Source organism: Pleurodeles waltl, chromosome 2_2 (assembly GCF_031143425.1).
Source record: "Pleurodeles waltl isolate 20211129_DDA chromosome 2_2, aPleWal1.hap1.20221129, whole genome shotgun sequence".
In the NCBI taxonomy this organism is placed as follows: Eukaryota; Metazoa; Chordata; class Amphibia; order Caudata; family Salamandridae; genus Pleurodeles; species Pleurodeles waltl.
The window spans coordinates 459228786-459254188 of NC_090439.1; the positions used below are offsets into that span (position 1 = coordinate 459228786).

Consider the following 25403-nt stretch of genomic DNA (forward strand, 5'->3'; position numbering starts at 1 on the left):
TGTGGATTGGAGAGAGGCTGTAAGGCACAGAAGGATTTTAAGTGCAGAGAAATGCTCACTTTCTAAAAGTGGCATTTATAAAATAGTAATATAAAATCCAACCTCACCAGTCAGGAGGATTTTGTATTACCATTCTGGGCATACTATATATGACTTTTCTACCCCTTTCTGATCAGAACCCACCGCTCAAAACAGTATATGAGGGTAGCCCTAATGTTAGCCTATGATAAGAGCAGGCCTCACAGCAGTGAAAAATGAATTTAGGAGTTTTCCACTACCACGACATATCAAACATACAGGTATATGTCCTGCCTTTTACCTATTTAGCACCCTGCCCTGGGGGTTATCCAGGGCCTACCTTAGGGGTGACCCATATGGTAGAAAAAGGGGAGTTTCAGGCTTGGAAAGTACTTTTAAATGCCAAGTCGAAGTGGCAAGGAACCTGCACACACAGGCTTTGCAATGGCAGGCCTGAGACATGGGCCAATTGGGTATGAGCCAATGTTACCATGTTTTAAGGGAGAGAGCATATGCACTTTAGCACTGGTTGGCAGTGGTAAAGTGCGCAGTCCTAAAAACAGCAAAAACTTTGGCTTGAATTTTGGCACACACGATTGAATCTCCTTTGCGATGCAGGACCTTTTGACACCCCCCCTGCACCCCCCCCCCCCGGGATGATGCGTGGAAATCCTGGGCGTGCAGGACCAAGTCACAGGAGGCAGGCAAAAAGTTGGGTGTGACCACCCTAAGGCTGCCAGGTTTAACACCTTCCAAGAGTCACACTTTCTACAAGGGAGCAAGCGTAGAAAAAATAATACACAGTACCTTCGTGCAGGACAAAATCATGTAATTGCAGCAGGCAAATTGAAGAAACAAAACTAAGAGAGGTGGCCCAGCCTCTTCCGGGCGATGACTATCTTCGCCCAGGCGTGTCCCATGCTGCGGGATAACGTTAGCGCTTTTCAGCACGTCACTCCTGGCCCCACCTAGCCTCAAGGTAGTCTTGGGGACGTAGTCCCACCACAGACCAACAACGCAGTGTCTAAAAATGAAAGTGCGAGCACTGAAATGCTGTAACTAGCACACACACATCCCCTCCAGGGGCTACTAACCACGTCCTTTGCTGCCACCACGGCCAACAAAGTTCCCACCCCTTTCATGACTGCAGACACAGTTCCATATGACCTCAAGGGACCACAAGCCAGAGGTTGGGTCATTCCACCCTTCTGCTACCCCCTGTCCCCCCCAAGCACCCATAGTCTCCAAACTGCTTTAGTTTGCCCTTATATTATAACGCAGTTGTTCCCAAACTGTGCGCCGCGGCACCCCGGTGCGCCGTTAGAAGTTGCCAGGGGCGCCGCGCGCATTCTTGAAAAACATAATGACACACTTTTAAAAAAGAATAATGTGTTTACTTAACCGAGTGACGAGGATTATAGTAACCCATCGGTGTGGTTTGTGTTCAGTTAAAGTCGTAAATTACATGTGTGAAAAATAATCTATGCCACACATATACTCTAGTCTAAAGATAAACGAAGGTCAGAGTAACAGGGTCTCACAACAGGAACCTCGTACGGATGCCAGAAAAAGACTGCAAGCTGCACTTGACTTACATATTGTGCATTGCATAGGGCACTCTAAAACCAAACACATACAGCCAGTACACTTCAAACCACACTTTGAAATATATCATTACTACAGCACGATTGTAAACACGATATTTGGCAAATAATGCGATCTGCGAAGTGTAAGAAAAAATACAAGAAAATACAAATTTTTTGAAGTCCAACTTAATTCTATCAGTTGGTGTCATCGTTTCCTCTGCTGGGGTCCCTGTCAAAACAAGTTGTTGTATTTTCCCATCAGAGCAGGAGCGTGACAGTCCCGCCGACACATTTCACTCGAGTGATAAAAAGGCACATTTAGCATTTTATCCAGAAGTAATTATTCAGAATCCATATATCATTATTAAGACATGCTTGATAATACCCAAGCTTGACTATCAAAGGGCTATGAGTACACACACTGTAAAGTCGTTATGCCTTATTGTTGGCTTGGCTGTGATCATGTATCAGCCAGAAGCAATACACAGCGATCTTTGAACCTGGCATTTCGACCGAGAGTGATCGGTGTAATCTTGAAAAGATACCTCATAAGCTTAACCTGCCTCCTAGAAGGGCACAGATAGCGAACTCAGCTCACCACATCCACGATCCAGTCTGTACCTTTCGACTGGGGACTCCAAGGCCAGGAATTGTATTCATGCTAAGGTTGTTTAGTTATGTTTAAAATTTGTTCTGCCTTTTAGCACATTATCTCACACATCCAGCCTTGATCTCCGTAGCTCCAGGACAGCTTTTGGCTGCTGGAGCACCAAGTGTTTTAGGTTAACGTTACGGGACGCAGTAAAAATGATTTTGCGGGCGAGTAACAATTACTCCTGATAATTCTGCTGCAGTCCGTGGGGAGGGAGGGAGGATTGCTCCATGTGGGAGAGGGTAGTGCTTGCATGGCAAGTTGGTTTTCAGCATGGGGAGTTACATGAGCCCCACCTGGGAACGTCTTGCATGGTTTCACCCAGCAGCGTGATTACGTCGTTTTCAGAACCTTCGGTCTTGCCAGGCGTGCGGCAGTTCAGAAGAGAGCACTGGGGTGTTATTGCTACCCTCATTAAAGTGTCCACATCATCGAATTCCGGTTTTGTTGAATAATCAGGTAATTATTATCTTCTGATGTAATCCATGCTTTCAGATTGGATGCATTTTGAATGGTTTTTTTCATGCTGTGCTCAACATTGATTTGCTCCAGGACTGCTGAAGATGTTGATTGCAGTGTTTTACCTGGGGCCTGGCATATCATGTGACTGTTATTCCTCCTCGCAGCACTGTGATCTCATTGACCAAAATGTGGCTCAAAACCAGTGAGGCAACAGGAAAATCTGTACAAAATGTTTTCAGAGGAAGGAGGCCTAGCGCTCTACAAGAATTTCTTTATTTAAACTTTACATAAACAGTCTAGAAATAATATGTTAAATATGAATATTACTCAAGGGCTGACTATTTGATGGGAATTCTAATCTTTTGTGCCAACTCATGATACCTACATGCCTAGTATAGTGTATTTTTAAATGCTTTCAAGTAATAGTGTTCACATTGGTGCATTCTTGTTGTGTAGTTTTTAATTTGCGTTTGTTTAGTTTGTATTGTCAGGTTTTCCCCTACAGGTGCTGGGAGTGTTATTGCTTGCCAAGTGGAGCTGGCCACTGCTTAGCCTTGTGATTATTGTTGTAATCCCTCCCGTCTCTCCCATTTGGGATTTCCTCTTTCGCTGCTGGATGTCTTGCTGAAGGGTGGAAAGATAAGGGCATTTTCTCTGTTTGGGCCTGTTAGGGTCTGGAAGGGCCAGAAAGCCTGCCCTGTGTGCCCCTCATTTCTTGCGTATCTAAATATCTCGAATTTCTCCTTCCTTCTTTTCCTTCAACAGTTATCTGACTCACATCCAAACATCCCCCCCACACGCCAGTCGGGTGGGCACAGAGACCTACTAACATTGTCTCTGGGGTGTTCTTGGTTGCCCTTACCACCCCCCGGGTGGATTGTGTGGAATTCCCGCTGTGGTGCATGTGAGTTGTAATAGGTGCACCATCTCTACTACTGCACTGACGCACATGAACAGAGGCTGGCGTAACTCGAGCACAGCCGTTTTACATGAATAACACCTGTATACATATGACAGATCATACTCCTGCTTCCTCCTGCGAAGCCCATCCATTAATGGGGGGTTGGTGTGAACGAGGAAAGAGAAGCCATGTTGCCCTGAAATAGTAGCAAAGTTGCACATACTGCAGCACCACTGTGCAGCACACCACTGTCTGAATGTTGCTGTAGCTATGATCCCACAACAGCAATGAACCTTCCATCAGCCAGACTTACAAACTACTGAAATCTGAGGCGTAGTGGCATAGGCCAGTCTGGAAATTTACCTCTTCATATATAGTACCTGGAAGATGCACAAAGAGTAACTGCAGAGTGGGAGTGTGAATGACAGTGCTTAATTTGTAAATAAAAATGTGCCGGTGCCCAAAGCCCTCCTCTTAAACATGTGGCTGCTGCAAGTAAATGTGGGAAAATGGAACACTGAGGCAGTGTAATACTGAAGCCATCTCAGGCCTCTTCAATGATTTTAAAACCTTGTCCTTCCCCTTCAGCTCACGCTTGTTTTCTCCCATTGTGCCACTATTTCGTTTTTTCTCTTCCTCAGTCTTTCTCTTCTCTTCTACGTCTGAACTGATTGGCATCTTTATGATTGACAATGAAGAGATTTTTAATACCGAGTTCAAGTTCGTCTGAGCAAAGTGAAGTCTTAGGTTCTTCAGAGAAAAAAGAGGACGGGAGGCGAAAAACCAAGTACAGAAAGTATGATGACAGGTATCTAGATTATGGTTTCACATGTGTACAGGTTAATAATGAGGAGCGTCCTCAATGTGTAATCTCTTTAAAAGTTTTGTCTTTAGAATCCATGCTTCCAAGTAAACTAAAGCGTCATCTTGAAAGTCTTCACCCAAATGTGGTTGGAAAGCCAAGGGAATTTTTCCAAAGAAAACTAACAGAAGCCAAATTACAAAAGACCACTTTCTCAAAACAAGCCAAAGTTAATAGTAACACCCTCCTGTCTTCTTATAAAGTGGCCTATTGTGTTGCACAGTGTAAAAAAACACACGCAATTGCAGAAGAGCTGATTTTGCCTGCTGCTGTTGATATGGTAACCATCATGCTCAGCAAAGATGCTGGTAAACAGATGCTCAAAGTGCCTCTTTCGAATAATACTATCAGCCGGGGGATAAATGATATGGCTGACGATATTAACGATCAGCTCATCTGTAACTTAAAAGGCAAAGACTTTGCACTCCAATTGGACGAGGCAACAGACAACCAAAAAGACACCCATCTTATTTGCTATGTCAGGTTTGTTAATGAAAAACAAATAGTTGAGGTTTTGTTGTTCTGTGAGGAGATGAAAGGTGGAACTACCGGTCAAGACTTGTTTGCGGTTGTGGATGATTTTATGGTACAGAATCAGATTGACTGGGAGAGATGTGTTGGAGTTTGTAGAGACGGGGGTCGTTCAATGGCAGGATGCTACCAAGGACTTCAAGCTTGCATACGGTCTAAAGTACCTAAAGCTGTTTGGACACACTGTATAATACACAGAGAAGCACTAGCAGCTGGAAACCTCAGTGAAGAACTGCATAATATTCTGAAAATAGTCACCAAAGTGATTCAAGACCAATGAAAGCAAGATTTTTTGCTAAGCTGTGTGAAGACATGGGTGCCGAACACTCATGCCTCTTGTTCTACAGCAGTTCTCGATGGCTGTCTCTCGGTAACTCCTTGCTTAGAGTGTATGAGCTTAGGAATGAAATATACTCATATCTACATGATGATGAACATTGTTTTGCAGACAAATTTATTAATGCAGACTTTCTAATACAAATGGCTTTTCTTTTGGATCTTTTTGAAAAACTGAACGCACTGAACAAGTCCTTGCAAGGTAATAATACTAACATCTTGCAGCTCTCAGACAAAGTTTCAGGGTTTAAGAAAAAAGTCATCCTTTGGAAAGGCAATGTAAGCAAAGGTGACTATAAATGTTTTCCTTCATTGGACACGTTTCTGCAAGACAATGAGATGGCATTAAAGGAAGAACTGAGGATAGTTTTTGTTCTGTATTTGTCACAACTGCATTTTTACCTTCAGAAATATTTCCCAGAGGATGAAGTGGAGCCAATAAAATGGGTGCGAGACCCCTTCAATGCTGAGGTACCTCAGCATTTAAATAACGAGGAAGCAGAACAGCTCATTGACATTTCAAGTGAATCAACATTGAAAGTACAATTCCAGTCTCTGTCACTGCTTGAATTTTGGTGACAAACTCAAGGTGAATACCCAGTGATTAGCAAGATTGCCCTGCGTGTTTTGATACCGTTTGCTACTTCCTACCTTTGTGAAGCTGGTTTCTCAGCGGTTGCGGTGATAAAGTCAACATATAGGGCACAAATTCACCTTCAAAAAGAAATGCGTGTTGCGATCTCAAAAATAACACCAAGATTTGAGGAGCTTTGTAAAGAAAAACAAGCACATCCATCTCACTAGGATTTTCCAAACAAATTGTCCTTTCTATTTTGTTTACATTCGACTCCCTGTTTTTTGCTGTTAATTAAAAAACATTTTCTACAGAAATTTGTTGTGTGCTTAATCTTACATGTGTTCAAAAAAGGTTGCTAATTCATGGAAAAATGTTTCGCCCTTAATATTGTATTGTTTCTGACTTAACTGAATTAAAAGAAAATCTTAAAGTAAACAACTTATATTTTTATTTTGTTACCAATATGATAATACCTTCATCCCAATTATTTGCAGGAAGAAAATTTGAAGTACTCCTGAGGCTGGGCTTACATTGCCCACCCGAACAAAAAGTAACATAATGGGGAGCCATGGGCAATGGCCAATATAGGTGAAGGGAGCCGCAGGTCGAAAAAGTTTGGGAACCACTGTTATAACGGACATCCAGTCAGGGGCAGAATTCGACTTCACCGGAAGTCGACAGCATCAGACAAGTGGTGTTTTGGAAATCATCCAGAAGGGTTACTCTGTCCCCTTTCTGGAATCCTCTCTCATGCTACCCCCTTACAACAGGCTGATGGAGGACCATCTCTGCTTGCTGCGTCACAAAGTGTTGGCTGTTGTGGCCAAAGGAACCATGAAAAGGGTGCCAGCATCAGAAGTAGGTTGTGGTTACTATTCCTGCTACCTTCTGGTGACCATAAAGGATGGAGGATCTCATCCTGTCCTAGAACCTGTGCATTCTTATAGGAAGCTGGCTATCTATGTTGTGCACCAATTGTAGGGGTACTCTATGTAGACTGTGCAGCTGACCCTTATCGGTTTATAGGATTAAACAGGATATTCCCAAAAGCTCTCTTTTCTGAAGGTGTGGGCAAACAGTTAGGCTTATCAGAGGGTAGTGCTAAGCATTTGTTGGACACAGTCAATAAATGAGACACCCTCAAGAAGGAACTCAAGAAAAATAGTTTCTTTGTTTACATTAAGTTTAAACACCAGAATACTTTCAAGAGAATAAATACTGTCGCAGTTTTGTTAAGATTTGCAAGTAATTAACACTTTTACTCAAATGCACTTTTACGCAGTAAGGGTTCCAAGGTACAGCATAGGGGTCCTTGTCATCAGTTCTCGGTGGTCCCCTGTAGGTTGTAGGGTGCTAGAGGTGTATAGTCACACACAAGACCAGCAGTTCAGTTTTAACTGCCCATGGATATTGGGGTGCAGAGATGCTAATTAAATCAGGTTTTTGTGCATCACAAACGTGACTTGAGAGGGAACACCTTGTGAGAGGGGGTGAGACTTAGAGACAAATCCCGGATTCTCCTTATAGGGGGCTCAGTCGGAGGGCGTCCGAGGAGCAGGGGGACACTATTGGAAGTCATGGACCCAGGCCGGGTTGCTTGGGTGCAGAAGATCTTTAGCACCGGTGCTCTTGCTTCAAGCCAAACACTGTTCTTTGGATGATCTGCAGAGGGAGAGAAAAAACAAGGCAGCTGAGCACTGTGAAGGATGCCCAGTGCGATGTTGATGTCACTCACCAGTAGATCTTCGGATGTGCTGTTGGAGTCCGGAGTGGGCTTCAACAAGCTGTGGTTGGTGCAAGGGGTCCAGTACCCCAGGTAATGGTGCAGCTAGCCTCCAGTTGGTCCTGATGTCTTCTAACTTGGAGGGGAGACAGGAGTGATCTCTTGGAGCACCCTCACCTCCTCCTGGATGGCTGCTGCATCAGTGGACCCGGTGGTCAGCAGGACGGTGAACCTGATGTTGCGGTTGGTGCCTGTAGGAAGTAGGCAAGTGGCCCCTCCACTTCAAGGGAGATGCTAACGGGCTGGCAAAGGGCTGAAAAACCTCTGTGGCTTTTGAACTCCCCACAGCTGCAAGACGAGTTGGGATGTCAGGACTGTCGGGACAGGAGCAGGTAGGAAGGCTTTTCCTGCCAAAAGTTTACTAGTCCACAGTTCTTGCTCTTCTGAGACCTCTTCTGCTTTGTGTCAGATGAACCTACTAAATACTCAGGGGTGTTTAGTGGAGTGTAGAGTATTAGCCACTTATCCTGGAGGAGACTACACCCTGTATATGACCATTTCCGGTAGGGAGTAGACATATACCTATCCCAGAAGGAATTGTCCCACCAAAGAGATGATGGTGGAACCCTTCCTTGAGTGTCCATTCTGGGTAGCTCACCAAAGGGGTGTGGCTGTACCAAACGTGGTACATGCCTACTGACTAATTGTCCTGGTGCCAAGTTGGCCTCAGAGCAGAGGGTGACTACACCCAGGTCTGGGGAAGCCGGGGTTGCATAACAAAGGCGGAAGGGCCTTTGAAGTCCTTGGCTTTGGTATGCAGATTTGCTAGCTATCCTGCTATAGTAAATGCCAACACTGCTTTCCAGAGCAGGCTTTGGTTTTGGCCTCAAAGCGCGGGCTGTCACCTCCAGGTGGCTGGAAACCAGTCTGTGGTGGCAGGCTAGTCAAGACTAGTGGGGTTCAGGGAGCACCTCTAAGGTGTCCTCAAAGTGCATGTCATAATAAATCTGAGCCTGGCATCAGCATGGATTTATTAAGACGGGGTGTTTGATACCATATGTTTCAGTGAAGCCATTATGTAGCTTGGTAACTCATGATGAAGAGTATTCTGCACACCATGCCTTAAGGTGGCTCCCTAGTCACTTGCAAGGCTTAGCAATGGGACTGTGCATTAGGGGATCATATCTGCCTGTGCAAATAGAACCACAACTGATATATAATACACCCTGCCTTAAGGCTCCAAGTCCTGCTGCAGGGATGACTTACATATACTTCGATGCAGTAAATGGGGCATGGCACACAATGAGTTGGCCAAGTCGTGCTTTTGCCTGGCTTGCACCAGGACACGCAGACTGCGATGGCAACTGTATGTGACTTGTTTTGGGGGGTCCCCGAGAGTAGCACAATGCATGTTACAGACCTTAGGGACCCTCTTCACTACTCAGGCCCTTGGTACCAGGGGCACCCTCTACTAGGGACATACAATGGTAGAAGAGTGTGTGCCAAATGTACACATTATTACCTGTTTTTAGGGAAAGAGCAAATGCAGAAGGGACCTTTTTTAGCAGGGACCCAGTGCATCTCGCTTGAAGAACCTTAGAACCAGTGTGCAAAAAGAGGGGGTCGTGTCCAAAAGGGGAACTTCCTTACACTTCTCAACTTTTCTGAAAAAGCTGTTCAAGATGCTCACCCCAGCTGAGTTCTTGTCTGCCTTGGATGGTAGCGTTGGACTTGCAAAACCCATTTCCACATCCCCGCCCTGCCTGCCTACAGGCTCTGCCAAGAGCACCTTCAGTTTGCCGCGCTCTGCTTTGGCCTCACCAGCACCCCCTGGGTGTTTACTAAAGTGATGGCGATGGTTGTAGCACATCTGCAGAGATAAGGGATCCCAGTCTTCCTCTACCTATCCTTAATCTGGCTGTTAAAGACATGCTCACATCAGGCAGTCATCTTCCACCTCCAGACTATGGCGAGCCTCCTGCATTCACTGGAGTTCATTATCAATGCTGCAAAGTTACACAAGACTCAATCTCAGATACTCCTTTTCATTGGGGTTGTTCTGGACAGCACAGTTTCAGGTGTATCCTCTTGAATGGCAAGTCCACGATATTCATACTATGATGCAGATGTTTCAGACTCTATCCTGTATTTCGTTGACTGACTTGAAGGCTGGTGGGCCTCATGGCCTCCTATCATGCTTCTGGTGACTGACACTTTTTGGCATATGAAGGTTCTCCCTGATAACCTGAAGTTCCAGTGGGCAAATCATCAGGGGAATCTCTCCGACCTGGTCCAGATCTGAGAGAGAATTGCTAAAGACATGCAGAGGTTGCTGACAAACCACTTTTCGGCCAGGGGCAGATCCCTTTCTGTTCCCCAACCAAAGCTGACGGAGCACATCTGGGAGAGGTGGCGATCAGAGGACGCTGGTCTCCGGTGGAGTCCTGCCTTCACATCAACCAGCTGTAGCTCTGAGTGATCCAGTAGGTACTGAAGACCTGTCTTCCTTACATCAAGAGAAAGCTAGAGCAGATGATCACAGACAACACCACTTCCATGTGGTACTGCACAAACTCCTTGGATTTTAGCCACCAAAGAGTTAATGTTGCACCATGCATGCCACAAGTGTTTTTCAGTGTCAGACCCATATTATTTACTGAAGGTGCCTTGGGCCTAAATATGACTCGAAGTAATGTGATCAACATTCCTTGATGTACCTGAAGGCTACTGGAGAAACTGAGGCCTATTTCCATGTTGCTGAACACAAGAAGCAAGGCTAGTCCTGGTGAACATAGCCCACATTAGTTAGGTAAGTAGAAGATGAAGGATAGGTCCAGGAAGAAACACAAAGTACTGGCCCTGAAGTCTCAAAGGAAGTAGCTGTACATTGTGGTAGACCTGTGCTCCCGCCAATTTACCATGCTGCCTTATGAACTCAAGTTAGCCCTTCAGGTCTTCATTAAAGTCTTGTCAGTGGTGTACGATGAGGGGGCTCAGGACCTTCATGGTATGTAACAGATACTGATCTGATGTGTGCCAGGGTGTTTCCTCACTGGTCTGATACTATTTAAGTTATTTCCTCAGACAATCTGCATTGTTGAACTTATTATTCAAAGCAGCTTCTACACATATCATGGTTGAAACTTAAGATAAGCATTCACACAATGATAAAACTTCCCTGAAGAAGTGAGATGAAGGCTGCTGGCTTGTTTACTAAGGCACAGTGTGCTTAATCTCCTGAATCCGATTTTGAATCTGTAAAGGGTGGAACTAATAATTGGCATTCTTCAAAATGTTAGAAATCGCTTTAGTTACTACTGCAACTGCTGAACTTTGTTTGGAATAAGGATTCCACACCAATCCTGTATATTCTTTTGTAATTCTGTTTTGGTCTCAGAATAGGGGAATCTTGTAGACAGGTTACTGGGCTTGAGCACCACAGTCATTAGGGTACATATGGGCAATGAGCCTGGTATGTGACACATTTTGCCACAGCTGTTTATTGATAATTTTGGAATAACTATGATTAATTTACTTTCAACTTAATGAAACTGAGCTAGAAATTCATCAGCCTTTACTGCCTTGCAGCCACTATACCACAGATTACATATTTTGATACTCTGTTTCTCGTTCCTGTCCTCTCAAATTCTAATCTCCACCACCACATTTGTGTTTTTTCAACCACATTACTACATTATACATTTTATTTCTGATGGATACTTCTAACCGCAAATTCCTCACCGTAGAATACTCTCCAAGCACCAGACAAGCTCCAGAAATTTCTCTTAACTAGTCCTGCCCTGGAAGTTGTGGAGTGGAGTGACATAAGCTTCCCTCTTCTTGCTGACACACGGATTCATAGCTTAGCTTCAACATTCTGTGACTATAGAAGGCAGATGTCTGTGACAGTGGCCTACATGAGGTGTCTCTTTGGTGTCTGGGTTTGTGACACAACTCAAAGTTGGCGGAAAAGTGCACCACCATGCACCTGAAGGCAATCTAAGACCACTAGGTGAAGCTGTATGTCGCCAAACATATCAAGAAGTAGAAAACTCCTGCTCCCACTCCAGCACACAGCCCTGCTCTTAGGGCTGTTCTCACAAGAGGGCTGCTTTATTTTCAAAGTACTCAGATAAGCCCAAATCAAAGTCCAAGCACAAACCTAAAAAAGAATGAGCCCATTCAGACACACTGTGTCTAAGGAGAAGGAGAAGGCCAGAGGCTGTCAAGATGTTTATCTATCTCCTCTTGGATCTAAGTGAAGAGCCAATCTCCCGGTGTGCTCCAAATTACCCGGGCCATTATCTACGCTACTGCAAGTTGCGACTGTTGAAGAAGCCATGCTGCAGTTTCTGGCTCTGTAGGAAGTTGGCTCTGTATATACTATTTCAAAGTAAGAAATACTGTGCATAGAGTCCAAGGGTTCCGCTTAGAGGTAAGATAGTGGCAAAATGAGATAATTCTAATGCTCTATTTTGTGGTAGTGTGGTCGAGCAGTAGGCTTATCAGAGGGTAGTGTTAAGCATTTGTTGTACACACACACACACAGGCAATAAATGAGGAACACGCACTCAAAGACTTACTCCAGGCCAATAGGTTTTTATATAGAAAAAAATATTTTCTTAGTTTATTTTAAGGACCACAGGTTCAAGATTTGAAGTAAATACATAAAATGCAAGGTACTCCACACAGGTAAGTTAGGAATTTTGAATTAAAGCAATATCATATACAGTCTTTGTTAAAATGGCAATAAGCTATTTTAAAAGTAGACAGTGCAAAAATCAACAGTTCCTGAGGGAGGTAAGTATTGGTTAGATTGTGAGGTAAGTAAGACACTTACAAGTCTCGGTTCCTGGGCATAGGCAACCCACGTTGGGGGTTCAAGGCAACCCCAAAGTTACCACACCAGCAGCTCACGGCCGGTCAGGTGCAGAGGTCAAAGAGGTGCCCAAAACACATAGGCGCCTATGGAGAACAGGGGTGCTCCGGTTCCAGTCTGCCAGTAGGTAAGTAACTGTGTCCTCGAGGGCAGACCAGCAAGGTTTTGCAGAGCACGGGGGTGGGTGGGGGGGACACACAAGTAGGCACACAAAACACACCCTCAAAGGCACAGGGGCGGCCGGGTGCAGTGTACAAAGCAGGCATTGGGTTTTTGATAGGATTCAATAGAGGGACCCGGGGGTCACTCTAGCGGTGCAGGCAGGCACGGGGGGAGGGGCTTCTCAGGACAGCCACCACCTGGGCTAGGCAGAGGGTTGCCTGGGGGTCACTCCTGCACAGAGGTTCGGTTCCTTCAGGTCGTGGGGGCTGTGGGTGCAGTGCTTGGTCCAGGCGTCGGGTCCCTTGTTACAGGCAGTCGCTGTCAGGAGGAGCCTCTGGATTCTCTCTGCAGGCGTTGCTGTGGAGGTCCAGGGTCTCTGGCTACTCACGGTGTCGCAGTCGCCGAGGAGTCCTCCCTGTAGTGTTGTTTCTCTGGGTCTCGAGCCGGGGGCGTCGGGTGCAGAATGTGAAGTCTCACGCTTCTGGCGGGAAGAGTGAGTTCTTTGGAAGTTGCTTCTTTGTTGCAAAGATGTAGCTGTTTTTGAGCAGAGCCGCTGCTCATGGGAGTTTCTTGGTCTTGGGGGTCAGGGCAGTCCTCTGAGACTTCAGAGGTCGCTGGTCCCTGTTGGCTGCGTCGCTGGTTGCAGGTTTTCAACTCTGGAGACAGGCCGGTAGGGCTGGGGCCAAAGCAATTGTCATCGTCCGCCGTCTCAGCGGTCCTTCTTCTTTAGTTCAGGTTGCAGGAATCTGATTTCCTGGGTTCTGGGGTGCCCTCAATGGTAGAGAACTGGGTTAAGAAAGTATTACTAAGAAAGAATACTTTTCTATACTGGGCCCCTATGAACTATATACTCCTTAGGTCAAATAGATTCATCTCTGCCAACAGCCAAAACATTTCTCACAAATTTAAGTTAGTAGTATGGGATTTTATCATTCAAAGATCAATAAAGAACTTATTCAAAGAACACTTCAAAAGTGTTCATCGATGTCCAAATTCTACCAATGGCCGTACAAAATGGAGATTGCTTCTTAGTCATTTTCCTAAAAAACACAGTATGCTTTCTGTCTCAACCTTTAGCAACAAACAGCTGTGTGTGGAAGCTATTCAACCATGCCCCCATACAGCATGATGTGCATAAGACCTGTGTCACTTTTAAGGGAAACATGTGTTACTTAATGTAATAGGTAATGATTTTTTAACATTAAACATGCATTAATAAAGGATTACATACCCAGTTGTAAAACTTGAAGCATCAGAGGAAGACCTTCTTCTAGGTTTAATCATATCTTCACTTCCTGAAGAATCTCTTTCTAGCTCATAATCTGCATTAACAGCCTTTTGACAAAAAATATTGCAGTGTGAACATTTGGGTAACTCTCAGAGAAACATTGCTTAATGAAAACTTTAAAATTATATACAAAAACAGCAACTTACCTACCTTCAAAATATTTCTGAAAAATATGGCACCTCCCTCAGAGTAGCTGCATTAACCTCATATTCAAGTGTCACAGTACATCCACAGAATTCTCTTGGCGGTGGTTGAAGACTGGAAGTCACATTGAGCGCCCTAAATATAATGCTCCAAAGTAGCTAGTGATGTCAGTTACACCCTGTTTTTCAGCACCCCACAGAGTATAAGAACATTAAGAATAGTAGTATAACATCATCCTCCAGAAAGGAGGTTTGAAGACGACAATCAATCCTGGGTGGCTGTTCTATCCATCAGATAAAATTCTAACACTGCCAGGCCATACACTGAGAGAAGAAAGTGGATGTCCAGTGCCCAACTTCCCACTCCACTGTGTCACAGTTTGGAAATGAAAATGTACTGGGAGCATCTTAGATTGTATGAATATAGTAAAGTCTTCTGTATACCAAGACCTAGTCAAAAATCACACCCGAGCTGAATTCATGGATGAATATTGCTCCAGATAGGAAGACATTTTTACAATAACTGCAGATTTAGCAACAGTTACATATTTGACTGACACTCCACCTAGATTCCCCACCTTGTGGATCTCCCCAGGCACTAGATAACACATGGAGACTCTTCCAGTATTTCCGGTGCACCTGTATGCCTTAGTCGAGATTGCCCCACCTCTGCAGAGGGAGCCAATGGGTCATGGGAGGATACCCTATGACTCCTGCAGGTGTAGATTCCACTTATCAGAAAGATTACATCTAGCAAGTTTGCCTGCCCTGATGTTGAGAGATCATGTCATGTGAATAACTATAAGGGAGATCAGAGGAAGGATCAAGTAATCACTTAAGCCTTTAGACAGAACACAAAACCCCATTCTGGCCTCCTTGTTACACTTCTATATGGTAGTTGTGTTGCCTGTCAGCACCTGTACCAACCAGCCGTTGAAGGAACGCACAAGGATATTAAAAAACACATAAGTGATAGTTGTAGGAAGCTGGCTCTGTATATACTATATCAAAAGGAGATATAGTGTGCACTGAGTCCAGTGGTTCCCCAAGAGGCTTGACAGAGGCAATAATAGATAATACTAAACGCTCTATTTGTGGTAGTGTGGTCGAGCAGTTAGGCTTATCAGAGGGTAGTGTTAAGCATTTGTTGTGCACACACCAGCATTAAGTGAAAACACACACTCAATGACATAACTCCAGGCCAATAGGTTTTTATATAGAAAAATATTATTGTGATTATTTCTAGAACCACAAGATTCATTTAGCAGGTAAGTACATCAATTGAAAGGTACTTTGCATAGTAATAGTTGAGACTTTGAATAGATTCAATATTGTGCACAGTTTTCATTAAAATGGCAAAAAGCTATTTTAAAAGTGGGCATTGCAATTTTCAACAGTTCCTGGCGAAGGTCAGTACAGTACAGTAAAGTTTCAGAGGTAAGTACCACAGTTACAGGTTCAATCTCCGGGGTATATGTTGTCCACCGTTGGGGGGGCTCAAGGCAATCCCAAACACCCAGCACCACTAACACAGGGCCGGTCAGGTGCAGAGGTCAAACAAGAGCCAAAATAACGAGGGCACCTCTGGAGACAGGGGGTACTCCGGTTCCAGTCTGCTGCAGGTAAGAACCTGTGTTGTCGGAGGGCAGACCGGGGGGTTTGGAGGAGTACTGGAGGGGCCCCAAGAAAGCACACAAACCACACCCATGGGTGGGGGGGCGTCGGGTGCAGAGTTTTGGGGACTCACGCTTCTGGAGTGAGGTGGGAGTCCCTTTAAAGATGGATGTCTTTTCTTCTTGTTGGGCAGAGACGCTGCCCACGGGCGTTCTTGGTCCTCGGTGATGCAGGCAGTCCCCTGGAGGCTTGTCAGGGGTCGCTGGTCCTGCAGAGCCCGTTGCTTCTCGTTTCAGGGTTTTTGAAGCAGGAGACAGGCCGGGTAGGGCATTTCCACTAGCTGGAGTGGCTGGGGCATTGTAACACCAGGCTTGAGCCTCATTGCCAGGTGTTACAGTTCCTAAAGGGGGAGGTGTGAAGCACCTCCACCCAGGACAGGGTTTGTTTCTGACCACAGAGTGCACAAAGGCACTCACCCCATGTGGTCAGTTACTGGGAGTGGCAGGCTGGCACGGACCGGTCAGCCTTGCACTAGCAGTTGGGCTAACAAACAGGGGGCATCTCTAAGATGCCCTTTGTGTGCATTTCTCAATAAATCCCACACTGGCCTCAGTGTGGGTTTATTGTGCTGAGATGTTTGATTCCAAACTTCCCAGTATTCAGTGTAGCCATTATGGAACTGTGGAGTTCGTGTTCGACAGACTCCCAGACCATATACTCTTTATGACAACCCTGCCTATGCCCCAGAGACTGAACTTGTAAGTGCTTTACTTACCTGAGAAACTAACCAATACTTAAATGCTCTATTTTGTAGTAGTGTGGTCGAGCAGTAGGCTTATCAGAGGCTAGTGTTAATAATTTGTTGTACGCACACAGGCAATAAATGAGAACACACTCTCAACGACTTAACTCAAGGCCAACCATTTTTTTATATAGACAAATGTTATTTTCTTAATTTATTTTAGAACCACAAGATTCAGAATTTAAATAAGTACATAAATTGTAAAGTACTTCACACAGGTAAGTATGGAACTTTGAATTAAAACAGTAGAATACAGAGTTTTGGCAAAAATGGCAATAAGCTATTTTAAAAGTGGACAGTGCAAAAATCAACAGTTCCTGGGGGAGGTAAATATTGGTTAGTTTCTCAGGTAAGTAAAGCACTTACAAGTTCAGTCTCCTGGGCAAGGGCAGCCCACCGTTGGGGGTTCAAGGCAACCCCAAACCCTCAGCACCAGCAACACAGGGCCGATCAGGGGCAGAGGTCAAAGGAGGGGCCAAACAAAATAGGCCCCTATGGAGAACAGGGGTGCTCCGGTTCCAGTCGGCTAGCAGGTAAGTAGCTGTGTCCTCAGAGAGCAGACTAGAGGTGATTTGTAGAGCACTGGGGGGGGACATACCCAAGCACACAAAATACACCCTTAGCGGCACAGGGGCAGCCGGGTGCTCTGTGCTAAGTAGGTGTCGAGTTTTGTATTGAAAGCAATGGAGGGTCGCGGGGGGGGTCACTTAGGCGATGCAGGCAGAGAACAGGGGTGCTTTTCGGGGCAGTCACCAACTGGGCTAGGATGAGGGCCACCTGCTGGTCACGCCTGCACCGGTAGTTGGTTCCTCTCGGTCCGGGGGGCTGCGGGTGCAGTGCTTGGTCCAGGCGTGTGGTTCCTTCGTTACCAGCAGTCGCGATCAGGGGGGAGCCTCTGGATCCTCTCTGCAGGCGTCACTGTGGGGGTGCAGGGAGGTTGACTCTGTGTGTCCATGTTGTTGGAGTCACCTGGGAGTCCTCTCTGCAGTGTTGGTTCTCCTGAACTCAAGCCGGGTGCAGTGTGTGAAGACTCACGCTTCCGGAGTGAGGCGAGAGTCTCTTTAAAGTTTGCTTCTTGGTTGCTGTTTTTGGACAGAGCCGCTGTCCTCAGGAGGTTCTTGGTCCTTTAGGTGCAGGTTCTTGGTCCTTTAGGTGCAGGTCAGTCCTCTTCGAGTCCTTAGAGGTCGCTGGTCCCGCTGGATGAGTCGCTGTGCAGGTTCTTTGAGTCTGGAGACATCCCGGTAAGGCTGGGGCCAAGTTAGTTATTGTCTCCGTCGTCTCTGCAGGGCTTTCAGGTCACCAGTCCTTACTTCAGGTTGCAGGAATCTGCTTTCCTTGGTTCAGGGTCACCCCTAAATACTAGATTTAGGGGTGTGTTTAGGTCTGGGAGGGCAGTAGCCAATGGCTACTGTCCTGGAGGGTGGCTACACCCTCTTTGTGCCTCCTCCCTGTGGGGAGGGGGGCACATCCCTAATCCTATTGGGGGAATCCTCCAAAACTAAGATGGAGGATTTCTCAAGGCAGGGGTCACCTCAGCTCATGGCACCTTAGGAGCTGTCCTGACTGGTGGGTGACTCCTCCTTGTTTTCCTAATTATCACCTCCAGCCTTGCCGCCAAAAGTGGAGGCAGTGGCCGGAAGGGCGGGCATCTCCACTAGCTGGGATGCACTGGGGAGCTGTAACAAAGGGGGTGAGCCTTTGAGGCCCATCGCAAGGTGTTACAATTCCTGCAGGGGGAGGTTTGAAGCACCTCCACCCAGTGAAGGCTTTGCTCCTGGCCACAGAGTGACAAAGGCACTGTCCCCATGTGGCCAGCAACTCGTCTGGTTGTGGCAGGCTGGCAGAAACTGGTCAGCCCCACACTAGAAGTCAGGTTGGTATTCAGGGGCATCTCTAAGATGTCCTCTGGGTGCATGTTACAATAAATTGCCCACTAGCATCAGTGTGTATTTATTGTGCTGAGAAGTTTGATACCAAACTTCCCAGATTTCAGTGTAGCCATTATGGAACTGTGGAGTTCGTGTTTGACAAACTCCCAGACCATATACTCTTATGGCTACCCTGCACTAACAATGTCTAAGGTTTTGCTCAGACACTGTAGGGGCATAGTGCTCATGCACATATGCCCTCACCTGTGGTATAGTGCACCCGGCCTTAGGGCTGTAAGGCCTGCTAGAGGGGTGACTTACCTATGCCACAGGCAGTGTGAGGTTGGTATGGCACTCTGAGGGGAGTGCCATGTCGACTTAGTCGTTTTCTCCACACCAGCACACACAAGCTGTGAGGCAATGTACATGTGCTGAGTGAGGGGTCCCCAGGGCGGCATAAGACATGCTGCAGCCCTTAGAGACCTTCCCTGGCATCAGGGCCCTTGGTACAAGGGGTACCAGTTACAAGGGACTTATCTGAGGGCCAGGGCTGGCCAATTGTGGAAGCAAAGGTACAGTTTAGGGAAAGAACACTGGTGATGGGGCCTGGTTAGCAGGGTCCCAGCACACTTTCAATCAAAACTTAGCATCACCTAAGGCAAAAAGTCAGGGGGCCTTTGTCACTCTGTGGCCAGAAACAAAGCTTGTACTGGGTGAAGGTGCTTCTCACCTCCCCCCTGCAGGAACTGTAACACCTGGCGGTGAGCCTCAAAGGCTCATGCCTTTTGTTACAGCACCCCAGGGCATCCCAGCTAGTGGAGATGCCCGACCCTCCGGACACTGCTCCCACTTTTGGAGGCAAGGCTGGAGGAAATAATGAGAAAAACAAGGAGGAGTCACCCACCAGTCAGGACAGCCCCTAAGGTGCCCTGAGCGGAGGTAACCCCTGCCTTTAGAAATCCTCCATCTTGAGTTTAAAGGATTCCCCCAATAGGAATAGGGATCTGCCCCCCCTCTCCTCAGGGAGAGGGAGGAGGCATAAAGTGGGTGTAGCCACTCTCCGGGACAGTAGCTGTTGGCTACTGCCCCCTTGACCTAAACACCCCCCTAAATTTAGTATTTAGGTGTGACCCTGAACCCAGGAAATCAGATTCCTGCAACCTACAACAAGGACTGCTGACCTGAAAGCCCCGCAGAGACGACAACTGACTTGGCCCCAGACCTACCGACCTGTCTCCAGACTCAAAGAACCCTTCTCACGCTACTCTTCACATCACTGCAAGGTGTTACAGTTCCTGCAGGGGGGAGGCATGAGGCACCTCCACCCAGGACAGGCTTCATTCCTGGTCACAGAGTGCACAAAGGCACTCACCCCATGGGGCCAGAAACTCGTCTTGGTGCCAGGCTGGCACAGACCAGTCAGTACTGCACAGAAGGTTTGGGTAAAGTACAGAGGGCATCTCTTAGATGCCCTCTGTGTGCATTTTGTAATAAATCCAACACTGGCATCAGTGTGGGTTTATTATTCCGAGAAGTTTGATACCAAACTTCCTAGTATTCAGTGTAGCCATTATGGAACAGTGGAGTTCGTGTATGACAAACTCCCAGACCATATACTTAATACGGCTACCCTGCACTTACAATGTCCAAGAATGGACTTAAGACACTGTAGGGGCATAGTGCTTAAGCAGCTATGCCCTCACCTGTGGTATAGTGCACCCTGCTTTAGGGCTGTAAGGACTGCTAGAGGGGTGACCTACCTATGCCACAGTCAGTGTTTTGTGGGCATGGCGCCCTGAGGGGGGTGCCATGTCGACTTTGCCTTTTTCTCCTCACCCACACACACAATCTACACTGGCAGTGTGCATGTGTTAGGTGAGGGGTCCCTTAGGGCGGCACAAGACATGCTGCAGCCCTTAGGGACCTTCCCTGGTCACAGGGCGCTTGGTACCAATGGTACCTTTTACAAGGGACTTATCTGTGTGCCAAGGGTGTGCCAATTGTGGAAATAATGGTAAATTTTTAGTGAAAGAACACTGGTGCTGGGGCCTGGTTAGCAGGGTCCCAGCACACTTCTTAGTCAAGTCAGCATCAATATCAGGCAAAAGGTGGGGGGTAGCTGCAACAGGGAGCCATTTTCCTTCATCAAGCCTATACCATTTTGGTGGAGGGGCGCCTGGCTGCCAAGTTAACATTACAGATTTGGGGTGGAATGTCAAAAGCTGTCAACTGTAACAGCTAAATCTCCATGCAAGGAGGCGGAGACCGATAGGTTCAGGTGGATAACCGTCCCCTGCTGCTGCAACAGAAGATAATCCCGAAAGGGCAGTCTGATCAGAGGATCGATGGCCATGCTCAAGAGCTCGGGATACCAGAGTCTTCGTGCCCAATCCGGAGCCACCAAGATTACTTGGACCCAGTCTTGCCTGATTATCTTCTGAACTCTGGGCAGAAGTGGTATTGGCGGGAAGGCGTACAGGAGGCCTGAGTTCCGAAAAGCGTGACAAAATGCGTCACCAAGCGGATACCGCCTTGGAAACTCCAACCTGCAAAACAGCTGACATTGCGCGTTCTCTGCGGAGGCGAACAGATCTAACCAAGGCTCCCCCTACTGCTGAAAGAGACCTTGCACCACCTCCGGATAAGATGCTATTCGTGATTGACTATGCATCGACGGCCGTGTTCGCCTGCTCTGACCTTCAGAGAGCCAGCCAGATGTTGAACCACCAGGGAAATGCCCTAGTATTCCAGCCATGTCCAGAAGCGAAGAGCCTTTTGATAAAGGGTCCACAACCCCACTCCGCCCTGCTTGTTGCAATACCACATTGCAGTGGTTTTGTCAGTGAACACCTGCACTACTTTCCCTTTGAGAGAGGGAAGGAATGCTTTCAATGCAAGTTGGATTGACCAGAGCTCCAAAAGGTTGATGTGGAGTCCAGACTCCGCCGGAGACCAGAGGCCTCTGATCTCCACCTCTCCCATGTGGCTGCTTCATCCCAGAAGTGATGCATCTGTCACTCCTGTGAGATCTGGTGGAGGAAGGGAGAGGGATCTGCCATTGACCCAATCTGGTTCGACAACCACCGCTGAACATCTTTCGCAGTTACCTCGAAGAACTGAACCATGTCAGAGAGATTCCCCTGATGCTGCACACACTGGAACTTCAGGTCCCACTGCACAGCCCACATGTGCCATCTTGCATGTTGGACCACCAGGATGCAGGAGCCCATGAGCCATAGCAGCCTCAGACTCATTCTCACTGAAATCCAGGATAGAGGCTGAAACATCAGTATCATAGCCCGAATATCCTGGACTCGCTTTTCGGGAGGATAAGCCCGAAACTGCACTGTGTCCAGAACAGCTCCGATGAAAGGGAGCGTCAGAGGGAGTTGGGTGGCTTCGGCACATTGAATGTCTGGGCCGGCAGGACGGGAATATGGAAATAGGTGTCCTGCAAGTCCAACGCAACCATCCAGTCTCCAGGGTCCAGGGCAGAAAGGACCTGAGCCAGGGTGAACATCTTGAGGATCCTGAGGTGCCCACCGTAGTCGGGACTGAAGTCACCAACTTTGAACCCGCGGAGGCCCTCACCATCTTCCCTGGGCACGAGGGTGGGACAGACTGCCCAAATATGAGGCGCATGGCCTCACAGAACTCTAAGTTAGGTGGGGTAGCCCTGGAAATTCGGGAAGGAGCGGAACGGACCCAGGCTGAGGCTGCAAGGACAGAGGCCTAGAGCTTCGACGCTCTTCCCGCGTCACGCTGTGCGAGCGACGGGGAGAAGTCGAAGACCGTTACACCTTCTCAGAATGCTTCTCACTCTAATGACTTGGACGAAGAAGAACGGTGGTGACTCCGCGACCAGTCTCCTGGCCTTCCTCTAAAACGGGACCGGGAACTACGTGGAGTCGAGTGTCAGGCTGCCATGAGCTTCAGGGACCGCTCCCTAAAAGCTTTTGGGTTCATGGCCCGACACTAGGAGCACGACTTTGGGTCGTGGTCGCGCTCCAAACACCAAAGACACACAAGGTGCGGATCCGTCACTGACATCATGCGGTGACAGGAGTTGCAGGACTTAAATCCGGTCTTACAGGACATCCCTCAACGTACCAAAACTCAGCAAAAACAAATTCGACAAAATGTCGCAGTCAGTGACAAAATGACTGGGGTACCTTTTGTCTGGACCTGCACGTATTCTGGCATGTAAAGAAAAGAAGTGAAATCAGCGTGCCGGGGTGGCGCCTATATACAACCGCGAGATCATCATGGCAACCATGCCGCCAACGATGCCCGCGGAGTCGACTGATGCCACCTAACGGAGTGCAGGGGTACTGCTCGAAGAAAAAATCTCCAGATCCAGTCTGACTCCTAGGGAAATTCAGAGGTAAGGAATCTGCAACTAGAAGTCTCTATCAGAAATGAAGGGCATAACCTTTTTGATCAATTCGAAGACCCCACTGGACTGAGGCAATAGAGCATAAGTAGGGTTGATACTGCAGAAACCTAACAGGTAACTTACCTTCAGTAACACTCTTTCCCACGGATACACTAACTTCAGATTCTTCACCTCATATTAACCCCAAGGCATTATACTGGACCTAGAAACATTTTCTTAACAGTGCTTCATCCCTGTGCCATGTGGTGCTCTGCGGCTCCACACTGCACAGGCGAGCCTAGCTGAATGTATGCACCACATCTGAGCACTAACTTTGGTTTCTTATGTGTACGCTTTTTGCACCCTTAGGTGCAGAGCGTGGCAATTATTAAATGAGCTGAATATTACTATGGGACCATTTTAGATATTAAAATAAGGCCACTCTGTAAAACGGGGAGAGGGGAGGTGGTGCACAATCTGTGGTTAGATAGTGTATGGATGATGAAGTGTTACAGAAGGTAAGTAACATGTTCGAATGGATACTCTTAACTGCAAATACCTCACTGTGCATACATACCATCAGATTCCTCACCAGTAAAATTATCCTCGGTGTCAGACTGGATATGAAAAATTAAAAGCTCTGAAGTTGCCAGTAGGGGGGTTGCTGGTTTCATATTGACAGCAGACGAGACATCCAATATCGGCAAAGCCATACTGCGCCCACCCGAGTGCAACAACGTACGTTTTCCATGCATTTTTTCCAACCCTTTGAAGCGAGCAGATGGACTGGCATCAACATTAAGTAGTGGGGGGCGTGGCCGGCAAGAAAACTGCTCGGACGCACTAGAAGAGTGCTTGCGGCCCCGCTTTAAATATCCTACATCATCCTGCAGCCCGAGGCCCCACAGACCCAGCAAAATAGTAGAGGGGGACTACGGGACCGAGATGAGGTGAGAGGGACGGCTGCAGTGAAGTATTCTGGCCTGGGTGCCAAACACGGAGAGGGCGTCTGACCCTAACATGGCAGCTGGCCTCACGGCTGGACGCTAAGCCGCGGGAGGAGGAGAACTTTGGCGCTCGGCAGACCTGGAAGGAGGGAACCATAGTGGGGGTTGTCTGAGCAGAGGAGATAGTCCCGTGGTGAGAGCTGTTCCCCCTGCCTTGTCCCTGTTTGAGGTGAGACTGGGACCAACAGTGGGAGACTGGGCCTAGCGGCACCCTTGAACTGACCTGACACCTGACGCAGTGGAGTCACAACGAAGTAGGCCGGTAGCAGGAGTCAACACTCTGGCGCACGAAGAACAACTGCTGTGATTGTTGGACGATGATGGGTCCTTTGGCCACAGTTCTACAGTGAACGGTAAGAGTGTGGAGTTTGGGAAGTGACCCAGTGACTAGCATCATGAACATCAGTACACTGGGAGAGCGGCGTAGGCTGGCGTTGCGCGCAGTACACAACATGGGCAAGGACAAATCTGGAAAAGGAACGCAACAAACCCGGATGGACCAATATACAGCAAAAAATGTAGGATGGGTTTTACAAAAAGAATCCCCTGGTCCCCTGGAACAGGGAAGTGAGCCCACTGGAGCACAAATCCTAGCTGCCTTTGAGGCATCTTGTCAGGTGGTGCAAACGCAAATTGTGGCCATGGCAATCGACGTGAACTTGCTGAGAGCGGATTTGAGAGTGGTGGCTGAGTGCTCAGTGGCAACTGAGCAACAAGTGACCTCCATGCAGGCTGACATTGATACACTAAAGACCTCAGTGGCCACCTTTCGCGTAGTGGGATTCCCAGGAGGTGCAGAGGGGACGAAACCTGAGGCATTCTTAGAGGACTGCATTAGAAAATCGATACCTACCGCCTCCCTATCAAATGTGTTTTGTAGTTGAACTTGCGCATAGGGCATTGGCCCCTCCATCTCTGGCGGGAGCCCCTCCTTGATCGATTGTAGCCAAGATTATCAACTATAGAGACCGAGACATTATTTTAGAAGAGGTGCGCAAACATGGAGGCCCCACTTATGACAATCATACAATCCGCTTTTTTCCTGACTATACTAGAGAGGTGCAGCTCCACAGGCAATCTTTTATGGGTGTTAAGCGTAAATTGAAGGAACTGGGTTACACCTATATGCTGCTCTATCCTGCCAAGTTTAAAGTACTCCATGCGGGCCACTCCCATTTCTTCACTTCGGAAATGTCCCCACGTTCTGGATCTCCACGTAGTGATGGTGGATTGACACAGGACTCGGACAGCGCCAACACCGGAGGGGTTCTTTTGAATGAATAACAGGCATCCTCTTCCTCACCCTCCCCTTCTTTTCTTTGATCAAGCTACTTCTTGGTGCTCGGTAATGGAGGCTTGGGGCGGCCACCAGGTACAGGGCAGGGCCGGAGTGGTGTACATAAGCTCCCATCGCGACCCCATCTTCCCCCACTACCCCCCCTCCCCCACACATCCTTGACCAACACAAACATTGTTGTTTTTTATACCCCTTCTAACGGGGTGCATTATTCGTTGTGGCTTGTACTATTCATTGTAGTGATTAACGCAGTGATTTGGGTACAGTGTGTTTCGAGGTCTGGATGGTTCAGTGTTAGAGGTGGGAGTACGGTAGTGACT

At 47.4% G+C, this 25403-nt stretch overlaps 1 protein-coding gene across 2 annotated transcripts in view; it reads right to left on the reverse strand.

Annotated features, from left to right (window-relative positions):
- CEP192 (centrosomal protein 192) overlaps window positions 1-25403 on the reverse strand; it is a 1702116-nt gene that overhangs the window by 158740 nt on the left and 1517973 nt on the right. For both annotated transcript variants that reach the window (XM_069219927.1, XM_069219928.1), the window contains one exon: window positions 13921-14024. In XM_069219927.1, the coding sequence (XP_069076028.1) occupies window positions 13921-14024 (104 nt within the window). The remainder of the gene's footprint in view (window positions 1-13920; window positions 14025-25403) is intronic.